Here is an 11,669-nt window from a genome sequence, read left to right on the forward strand (position 1 = left end):
AAAAGCCGCACGTTTGAAGAAAAAAAAGAGCTCAAGGTCATGAGGTGCGGTAGTTTTTTTGCCCTGCCACCCCTCCCTCCTAAGCTTCCAGCACTTTCGTCGGGACGAGAGACGAGATAATGCAATTGCAGCATGCGACAAACCTCTGTAACCACTCTCACTGGACGAATTCTTAGAATTTTTGCGGCGTTAGATTCGTGAGGCAATAAGCTCTTCTAGTGAATTCATTCCATGGTTACTTGACAAAGTGTTTCAGGGCCCCTTTAACGCATTTTGTTCGACAGGTGTCACAATGAAAATGAGCCCATTCGGCGATAATAGCGCGCGCTGGTCCAATCTTTGTGCGTTCGTGTATACGTAACAAAACATATTAATAAGTACGCACTTTGCGGTTGGAGGGTGCACTAGGGGCCGTATTTCGCTACCGCGTTCAACTCTTAAAAGCGAAGCTTAAGAGTCCCCCAATTTTTTTCCGTCACTCACGTTTGTTAGTCCCTACAGAGGTATCCACTTGGTGGCATGCGCAGGACCTTCGAACTTCACTACGTGGCAGACTCCAAGGTTGGCGGCCTGGCCACGAGGCGGTTTGCCGTCACGTCGAGTGTCTTCAACAAAAAGTCGCCAGACAACGCCTGCTACAACGCAGCCCGCAAGCACTTGCCCTCGGGAGTCACTGACCTCGGTCCTTTGCAAGACGGTGAGCGGCTGACGTATGCTATTTACACGTAATCAAGCCACGGTGGCCCAATTTCGACGGTGAAATGCTAGAAAACCGTGCAAATAGATTTATGTGCACTTTAAAGACCAGTGTGCTTGAAATTTTGGGAGCCCTCTACCACGATTACCCATCATAATCACGTCGTGCTGTTTGACACAGAACCTCAACGATAGTATTATTTTGTAGTAAGTGAAACCGAAGAATAAGCTATACTGAAAACATGGCGTAATTGCCTAAGCAAATTTTACAGTCGATTTACAAATTTTACAGTCGATCTTACAGTTTAAGGCTCGTTGACACTGGTTATGAACGGTAATGGGTGACCATAAAGTACATGGGGTAACTGCCGAAATGTCGCAATAACTATCCGCTCCAGGTTTTGAAGACTGTGGGGTCCCGATGTAGCGAGCGCCATCGCGCTCTTGGAGTGAACGGACACAGTTGACTCGGTCGGCACTATCCAAGTCCGCGCTACCGCCCCACGCCAAAAGAGACTTGCTCAATTGTCTCTGCCGCCACCAAGGCTTGCCTGCCGCCAGAAGTAACCGCCGGCGCTACCGATCTAACAACCATGATGATGGTAGCGGTGATTACCGTTTGCGAACACAGCGCCACCCATCATTCAGTAGTTGTGACCTTCGAAATACGGCTTTTGTGCGAGACACAATCGTCACGCGGCGCAAACAACTTTACAAGACAGAAGTCAGGTTTTTTTTCGCCGCTGCAGATTTTCGAAGGTATTGAAATTCATAAACGATTGTGTTACTAATTCAGGTGTAAATTGAAGAACCTCGGTAAATGTTATTACGGTATCTCAGTGGCATAGCAGCATTCTTGTGGAACTTACCTATGCTGCCATGTCGTGAAAGGACTCGTTCACGATGGCGAAACTGAGGTGGCGCGATTAATGTGGTCGCAAATCTTCTAGCTCAATAATGTCGTGAAGTGCAGTAGAAAATTATCGCACACTGTCACTTTTCGTGGAAAATCGACTGATTTGGCTCTCTGGTATAGAGATTTTGCAGTCGTTGAGTTTGCATATCGAAGCCGCGCTTCCAAATGGCTGCTTTGCGACCGAAATCGGTTTGCATAACTTCAATCCTTCTCTGCATTAAGGCTCGTTGACAACTGGTTATGAACGGTCGCAAAGGGCCGCTGTGGTTGCAAAGCGACTGTTTTGGCTCAGTCGCTCGCTGCTCGATGTTTGAGTCGTGCGTCATCAGCCGCAAGCCTTTTAACCAATCAAATGTACAGAAATAGGATGTCAGCTTATTTTGCAGGGCAATCGCAATACTGTCGGACGTAAATTGTGTGAAGACAGGTATAGATCGCACACAGGTGTGAACATCGGTCGCATATATAGAGTCGCTCACTGATCGCCGATCGCAAATGGTCGTGCGACCAGGGCTAGTCGCCGCTAACATTGGTTGCCGCGGTGTGAAAGAGGCTTTATACATATCTACCATGAGTCCTTTTGAGAATTACGGTAATGAAAAATCAATCAGCCGGAATACGATTCACTTGTCACAGCTTGTGGTCGCCCCTCGCAGGAGTGCCGGTCGTCATGTCACTTCCTCACTTTCTCTACGGGAGCCCCTCCCTCTTCAAGGGCGTCGACGGGTTGCATCCCGACGAGAAGCAGCACCTCTTCTACATCGACAGCGATCCGGTAACTGCACCTTCAGTGTTGCCTATGTATACGAATACGTATGCGTACACGTTAACGCACGCGGTACAAGTAAACTGAGAGCATAAAAAGATGAAAAGTTGGGGGTATCGCCACTACTGCAATCAGTATGGTGGTTCCGGGTAGTTCACGAGGAAATGCCTGTCATGACTCATGAGACTTCGCCCTCCTCCCCGCTCCTGAGGATTAAACGTATGCGCACGCCTATCCGCGCGTATGCCATGATAAGACGCTGCCGTACTCCTTGAGCTAATGTTTTTGTTTTTTTGACCTAACTCAAAGCTGAGACTATATAAGAAGGGTTTCAGTGACCTGAGTTATTTAAGTAGTGAAACAGGCATTCACGTAGGCCATGGTCCCGGTACAACTGTATGTGGCTATAGGTGCAGGCCACGTCATTGAGTCGCTACGCAAGTGTGCATAGCGTGTGACAACTGGGCGAGTATTTCGCAGCGATGCCTTTTTTCTTTGCCAATTCGTTTTCGTTTTTTTATTTATATTTGGCAGAATATGGGAATGTAGGCTACGCTAGAGCCGGCTATCCAAACATCATGACAGTAATGTACAGGATAAACACACAAACAAGAAAAATTAAGAATAAAGTTAGAAACAAAACTAATCAAAAGCACTATGTACATACTATATACATTATACTACAGGGCTTATAATGCATGAATGAGTACTGTATGTATGGTCATAGTCTAGTTCATATATGGGGATCACATTGCAGATAGAGTCCGTACAAATAGCGGCAAGGTATAATATGAACTAAAGACAGCTAATTAGATTTGTGTTCATTAAAAAATCACGGAGGGCGCTCACTGCTCGCCTTTGATTGTCGGAATGGGCTCAGTCCAATAATTTTTCTAATCGTAAATGGTCGTCTGTCGAGTCGGTCCAAGCGATCCCTCAGTTCAACGCGTTGTTTATCATATTGCAGACATTCGATAAGAATATGCTCCTCTGCTGCATCGACATGATCGCAGTGGTCGCAGTGTGTTTTTCTCGCTTGGCCAGTGGTCAGAGTGGCGGTAGGTCTACGCCATCCACGGTACCAGGCGACCGGTGGACGATGAGGCTGGCATAACTTGTCAAGAAGGTATACTAGCCACGACCTCGTGCGGATACGTCAATTACAGCATAAACATTTATTATTATTATTATTATTATTATTATTATTATTATTATTATTATTATTATTATTATTATTATTATTATTATTATTATTATGTTGTTGTTGTTGTTGTTGTTGTTGTTGTTGTTGTTGTTGTTGTTGTTGTTGTTGTTGTTGTTGTTGTTGTTGTTGTTGTTGTTGTTGTTGTTGTTGTTGTTGTTGTTGTTGTTGTTGTTGTTGTTGTTGGGAAGTATGCCTTGCTGATAATGAAGACGTCACCGTCTATAGTTAACATGGTAGTCCCATCTGTTGTACACCTCTACCAATATTATACGCTTGCTGACTGACCTTTTCTCATTTCCGTTTAGACCACGGGAGCGTCGATTTCCGGCAGAGTTCGTCTGCAGCTGAACGTATTAATGAAGGACGTTCCAGGCTTCTGGTAAGACCCCCTTCTTGCTCAGCAGAATATTAATCTGTACGAACCTAAACATTACGTTGACATATTTGTACGTTATATTGTGAAAATCAATGAACGGCGCTGATCGTTATTGGCCCCGCCGGGGTGGTCTAGTGGCTAAGGCACGTGGCTGCTGACCAGTAGGTCGCGTGATCGAATCCTGGCTGCAGCGGCTGCATTTTCAAAGCAGCCGAAAATGCCGTAGGCCCGTGTGCTCAGATTTGGTTGCACGTTAAAGAACCCCAGGTGGTCGAAATCGCCGGAGCCCTCCACTACGGCGTCTCTCATAATCATATGGTGGTTTTGGGACGTTAACCTCCACACAGCAATCAATCAGCCAATCAATATACCAATCAATCAATCGATTGTTATTACACGAATAATTCCGAAAGTTACAGCTCGCAAGCTCGTGATAAGGTTGGTGGTGACGAATAGTCTCGTGGTCATAGTAATTTTTTAGTGTGCCATTATCACGCGTTTTAAAGCGCATAACTATGTCATGTTTGGTGGGCTCATGTACACCTTGGCTACATTAATTCTTTCGTTGTTACAGGAATGCAGTGCGACCATGCATCATACCTCTATCTCCTCCCCCCCTCTTTTTTTTGTTGTTGTTGTTTCAATTGTTCTCGGCTTCGCAATAGAGGGCGCCGAACGGCTCGCAAAAACTTCTGTGAATACTTCGCGCGTGTACGCAATTAGTGTTTTCATGACGCTGACGCGCTTTACATGATTTCTAAAGTGTTTAGGTGATCAACTTGCTCTGCTCTGCGACTCTAGAATGAAGCGCATACGAGAAATGAGTTCGACCAGTGTTTGTACGCTACTACACAACGGGCCAATAAATACTCTTCTACCATAAGTTTAACAGCAGCTCCTCTAATCTTGCAATGTTTCCACTTTTTATATCTCAACTTTTTACTCCTGCTACTTCTGTTTCGCGGTTCGTACGTTTCTTAATTCACTGAAGTGAAGTGACTTAAAGGACCTCGGTTTTATATTACTTCCGTGAAATAATTTCTGCATGAGGCTTGTAGGCCCGTGTGCTCAGATTTGGGTGCACGTTAAAGAACCCCAGGTGGTCGAAATTTCCGGAGCCCTCCACTACGGCGTCTCTCATAATCAAATGGTGGTTTTGGGACGTTAAACCCCACATATCAATCAATCAATTTCTGCATGAGGCACGTGGCACGTATAACATTGATTCCAGTTATGCAAGTCGCTCTCAGTACAAGATCTTTCGTGAACGAAAATTTTATTCTGTAGTGAGTTCTAATTTGCAGCCTCGACTTTTTTTCTTCCCTTTTCGCCTTTGAAGGTCTTCATCTGATCTAGGATACACGATCCTTCCGCTGTTTTGGCAAGAAGTGGTGAGTACATATAAGTAAATTCACTGTAAAACAGCAAGCGGTGCATATCGGTTGGTGCGTGGCAATGTGTGCCCAACATAGTGCCAAAAGTAAAAAAAAAGCATGTCCTTAAGACGAAAAGGAAGAAAAAGGCCTGATACTATGAAACACTACTCCAAACTGTCGTAACCTGAGCTTGCCGTAAGCACTAATTCACACCATTTAGGTCCAGTTGCACGAACTGTGGAAGCATCTGGATGTATACCATGCATGGTTGATCAAGAAGTGAGTGCTGTAATCTAGAGCGGATTGATTATGCTTAAGATCAAGAGAAGCCTTATGTTTTATAGGAACGTCTACTTCAATACACCTGAGTCGTAATCCCATTTGTACAACATAATGGCTTTCATTTCAAAGGGACACCAAAGAGAAAACTGATTTTTCTCTTGTTAGTAGATTACTCTTTCACAACATTTAAGTTGTCACGCTTTACGTGGTAAGACGATCGGTAAGCGAGATAACGTGCAGAAAGAAAAATGCGGGGGGCGGTGCCACCTTAAAGTTTTCGCAGCGATCGCCGTTACGTAGACTTTAATGGCGTCTACTATAGGACTTACATCGCTCCTAATTGATGAAAAGGGAGTACGTTGACCTTTTATAGGGCTATAAATGCCAGGAAATTTTTGTAACTGATGCCGCAAAAAATACGAACAATGCTGTTGGAAATGCCCCGCCGCGGTGCATGGTCTAGTGGCTAAGGTACTCGGCTGCTGACCCGCCGGTCGCGGGTTCAAATCCCGGCTGCGGCGGCTGCATTTCCGATGGAGGGGGAAATGTCGTAGGCCCGTGTGCTCAGATTTGGGTGCACGTTAAAGAACCCCAGGTGGTCAAAATTTCCGGAGCCCTCCACTACGGCGTCTCTCATAATCATATGGTGGTTTCGGGACGTTAAACCCCACAAATCAATCAATCAATGCTGTTGGAAATCTATGATGTCACGCGCGGAGATATTGCCACGAAGTTGAAAACACACACACACACACACACACACACACACACACACACACACACACACACACACACACACACACACACACACACACACACACACACACACACACACACACACACACACACACACACACACACACACACACACACACACACACACACACACACACACACACACACACACACACACACACACACACACACACACACACACACACACACACACACACACACACACACACACACACACACACACACACACACACACACACACACACACACACACACACACACACACACACACACACACACACACACACACACACACACACACACACACACACACACACACACACACACACACACACACACACACACACGCGCGCGCACGCACGTGCACACTTTGACCTTGATTTTGTACGACCTTGATTTTGTACTGCTCTTAAATCTGGTATGATAAATTCGACGTTACAGTTTCAGGGTAGAATTTATCAATCTAAGCTGACATTGTTCCATTTCAGTGTCCCTTCAAGGGTTACGCTGCCAGAGACAGCAGAAATTTGCTGAACTAACGGGAGCGCGTCCTCAGTGGTTTCATTTCAGGGAAATTTGGAGATATCTGTAAAGGGGCCTTCGCCGTGCAGCGGCCTTAGAATTGATTATTTTTATTATGATGATAATAATGGTTCGGTAGGAATGTTCTTCCTACCGAACCATTAGGTGTCTGTGTGTATTTGCGAGGTTATGCTATAGAGGATCAGTCACGCTCTGGTGTCGTCACGCAGGTGGCCGAGGCACAGGAGCACACCCTAACCAGGATAAAAGTGGCTGTGCTGGCTCCGATACTGGTTCGGTGCACTGCCATATTTCTTCTGGTGGCCTCCATCATCCTGCTGCTGGTTTCCTTTATCTCCGTTCTCAGGCGAGTTTAGCTTTTATGTTCGCAAAGGATTGTATAGGAACTAAGCGTGAACAGCTCACTTGTCAATTATTTGAACTGGAGAAAAAATACTGTTTTGATTTATAGAAGAAACTATTCTGGTAAGTTGTTCTCTCAGGCTCTAGCGTCTTCAGAGTAGTACGTGTAACCGAAATGTTTCACTTGTTCGTTTGAGAAATCACAACCTTATGAGTTCCGCATAACAGTTGGAGCGTTGCATTGCTGCCTACATTAGCAAACATGATTAAGATTATATCGAACACTACATCCAAGTGCACTAGCCGACGCTCATCAGTGATGCGTTCAACTGATAACGCGCAGTGTGTACAACGCTTATTTCTTTCTTTGTGCCTTCACCTTGAGCTGCACGGTGCATGGCTGACATCATCCAGCATTTCTTTCTTGAATTCGCTGAAGTATCCATCATTGAAAGAGATTCTAAGGTGGCACTGCTACTTTTATCTCGCTGTGCTTCTATATGCGAAGCATTTCTTAGCGAACTTCGGTGAATTTCAGGGTTATCTGTCTATGTAGCCGCCTACGACTCTGTGCTTTCTTGGCCGTTTTGTTTAAGGAATGTGTACTCTAAATGGACGGGGCATAACATCCCAGTTGGGCGAACATAAATGGCGGGTCATGACCTGGCTCTTGCGGTCGTTTTAGTTTAGCAAATTGGTATATGACAAAATCAATATGGCATGGCATGAGTGTATGACGAATATAGGTGACACGTCTTAACGTGCAAATCATGACACATGTCGTATAAAGTATGATTTACGTCATAAGGCCTCGGGGCACTCGCAGTCGTTTAATTGAAAAACTATGTACCAAAACTGGTATAATGAAACATTTCGGTATGACCAAAATAAATGACAGGGGGCAACATGGAAACTATGACATGCACGTCATTTCGGACATCACTTATATGAAATTCTCGTGGTGATTATGCCAGCTTGCCATGTACCAAATTGGTACGGCGTAACGGGACTCTATGACGAAGATAAATGACAGGTGTTAACCTCAAAATAATGATATACGGCGTGTCAGCGTGTCATGTAGTACATAATTTACATTCCACATTTATGGTGCACTCGGGCCCGCTTCACTGGCTTGATATACACTAAAACTAGTATTACATGATGTGGCTGTATGACAATAATCAATTATAGACCCTAAGAAGAAAATCATGAAATGCATGTCATCTACAATGTGATTTACATTACATTCTTGAGGCGTTTCCAGCCGTTTGGTTTGCTTAATACATATGAAATCGTATGACATGAGTTTGTGACGAACATATATGGCAGGTCACATGTTTTCTATACAACAATATACGTTTTATTATCATTGTATATACAAAATCGTACATGCACGTGTGCATGACAAACGTACTCTATGTATTGAAATAGGTGTCAAGACTGTGTGAATGACTTCATTTGCCTAAAAGAGAGACAAAGCTATGTGTGCAGCTCTTTGCTGGGTGCTACGCATCGCGTCTGCTCCTATAGCACATGTGATTTGCCGGAATTTTTTTCTTCTGGCAAACACTAACCTTTATACTTGGCACATGATATGCTTCAGAACTGGACGTGATGATTTTGCTTTGTCTCACATATTTTCTAGCATCCTTATATTCTATTAAGCCTATATAGAAATTCAATACGTTTAATTCTTATTTACACTTCGGTGGCCATTGTAACTGCCTTTGATAGCTCCGCAATCGCATGCGTAACACCACAGCACAATATCCCGCGTCTCAGTATAGGTCGTCGATACTCCTAAACCACGTTCATTCATGCAACGCAGCCAATTATACATGAGTAAAGTGTAAAATATTGTGCACTCTGTCCATAAATCCTTTGTCAACAACAATCTGGGCAAACGGATGCGAATACTGCACGTGCAGTGGCGGCAAGTTTAGGTTAATCCTGAAATATTCATGTAGTCATTTTTAGACTATACTGCAGTGATATAACAGCTGTACGAAGTCTAGGTGGAATGCGATAGTGTACCATTTAAGGAAAAGAATGAATTACTCCTCTCAAAACGCTGGCACACATTCCCTGTTCTGATTTTTTGTCCCATCGATCTAGCATCTGTATTCCTCTGAACATACACAACGAGAAAGATGGCTTGGACATTTATAGCAATGTAAGAAGGAAACAGACGAATCACATACATAAGTGTGTGCAGTCGGCTGTCACCGAATCTGGTGCTGCGGTAACGAACTTGTGACGTCTCTGAGCATTGTGTAGAGAGCGTCATCGAGGCAACGCACACGCTCTAATGCAGGTCCCGTCGAAGTCGCCGGCGTGTCGTCTCCGAGCCATCCAAGGCTCCCAGGGACAAGGTGTCCATCTACCTCGACGGCGGCAGCTTCCTCCCCACTCGGGACAACAGCAATGGTCTTCTCAAGAACGGCGCTGTTCCGGCAGCGCTTGCTCAAGACGCACCCGAGGCCGACGCCCTTCTCTTGCACTCCACTGCTGTCTAGCGCGTATACGCTGTGCACGGTGTACTCAGCCGCAAGATTCCGTAACGGTACGCTCGAACACTTTGGCTTGAGAAACACCTGCAATACTGGAGTGTGACATTCCTTGTGTCCTGTGACTGAATACCATGCGACGCTCTTTCGTCACAAGCATTGGGTGCCCCAGGCGGTGCGTCGTCTTTGCAAGAAACTTGTGTGACGAGACGGAGCCCCACCGCTCTAACGCTGAACTGCATATGCAACGGATCATGTACAGGGTCATAACCGGTGCTAGGACCATCAGCAGGGACAGTGTGCTGTTGTGCAGGCCTTGCATCAAGTTGCTCGCCGGTTCGACGCCTCGGCATAGTGACTGTGTCTTTAACGCTAGTGACTTCCACACTCGCGTGGCCTGCGTGCTTTCGTGCTGTGAAAAAAAAAAAAGGAATGTATCTTCGGTGTTAACTACGCAGAGGAAAAGGACACGGAATTTTCACTTACCGCGTGTGTGCGCTTCTGTGTGATGGTTGTGTCGACATCAGTGCTTGATGCGTACTTGCGTGCCATCTCGGGAAGGTTCCACTCACTGATGTTGAACCTTACTATATTGAACGACTATCGTTCATTGTTCGTTTATTTCCGATGGTCAAAAGATGTATAGCTACCAAAAACATGACTGTTGGTAACAGTTCAATAATGAAAACATGCCAAAGGCATTGAATGATGAACCGTTTTCAGTCTCATATGTACATTATAACAGTCTGCACATATATTAATGCTGCTGTGCTCTGATTGTGCCGGTTCACACAATGAACCTATATACAGTTTGGTGTTGATCTATGTAATAAGAATTGTTGCTCGCCAAACATCTATCCTTGACCAATGGTGCTGTTTTCATGTTTAATAATGCATTTTCTGCATTGATGTTGCTCAAAGTTACTGTACCTGTCATTTCAATCATATATAGTTGGACTTTGTCTTTTCGATGTCGCAAATCGTAAAGCAAAGACACTGCCCGACCACCAGAATACTGTAGCAGACGTAAACGCTGTTGTTTTTGCAACCTATTCTTATGCTTCTGACGATGAGCTAGTTGATTGTTGTCATGCATGCACCGGTTTATTGCTACCGATTTTCTGTTCTCAATCACATATAATGTTCACTCATCCAAAACGATCAAAGTCTCATGATTTCCACCGACCATTCTTGCTCACAGAAATATACAATTTGGTACTTCGCTAGCACGTACGTCGTCTCTCACAGTAGCGTAAATACCAGTCTCATAAAAGTGTACAAGCTCTGATTCGCTATAGCTCTGCACGCAAATGCAGCGCTTCTCACAGAAGCGTAAAGACGTACCAGTCTTATAAATGTGTACAAGCTATGATTTGATTTAGCTCTGTAGGCAAGCACACCGCTACTTCTGTGGAGGTGTGCTTCCAGCAGCGCTCGCTTGCAGTATATAGGTTCAACATGTATGAAGATTCTTTTCGTGCATTTATCGTGGTTATGTTCGCGTCTCGATGAGAGACCCACGTACTTGCGTCAAGTCATCTTTGTCAGAAGATTGTATATTGTGCCTTATAACGGCGAGACAGCTTTACACATTTTCTCTGTTTACCGAACCGTACCTTTTAAAAGTTGCAGCTTTGTATTGTCGGACGTACCGCAAAAATAAATGTATGGGCATTTTCTACAGGCGCTTGGTTGGTATACGTTTCTACTGCCATACAATTGTGAAAGGTTAGGCATTATGACTGCGGTGACTGTTCGAACACGTCTGTGAACCAAGAGACGAAAACTGCAAAAGCCGCCGCTGTCAGACGTGGGAATATATACGCGCTCGAATCTGCATAGAGACAACCGGTAGTCTGATAAATTGTCAGGCTACGAGGAAATAGCAACGTTTTACCTCCCTGG

At 44.8% G+C, this 11,669-nt stretch overlaps 1 protein-coding gene across 1 annotated transcript; it reads left to right on the forward strand.

Annotated features, from left to right (window-relative positions):
* Positions 1 to 527: 527 nt before the first annotated feature.
* Positions 528 to 11,445, forward strand: LOC142796111 (scavenger receptor class B member 1-like; the record flags this gene model as incomplete). The annotated part of the gene is given in 6 exon segments (XM_075886211.1): positions 528 to 697; positions 2,269 to 2,387; positions 3,888 to 3,961; positions 5,298 to 5,349; positions 7,125 to 7,261; positions 9,572 to 11,445. Coding segments are annotated over 6 exon segments (754 nt in total), but the record flags the coding sequence as incomplete, so codon positions are not given.
* Positions 11,446 to 11,669: the final 224 nt, after the last annotated feature.

Source organism: Rhipicephalus microplus, unplaced genomic scaffold (assembly GCF_043290135.1).
Source record: "Rhipicephalus microplus isolate Deutch F79 unplaced genomic scaffold, USDA_Rmic scaffold_1121, whole genome shotgun sequence".
Lineage (NCBI taxonomy): Eukaryota > Metazoa > Arthropoda > Arachnida > Ixodida > Ixodidae > Rhipicephalus > Rhipicephalus microplus.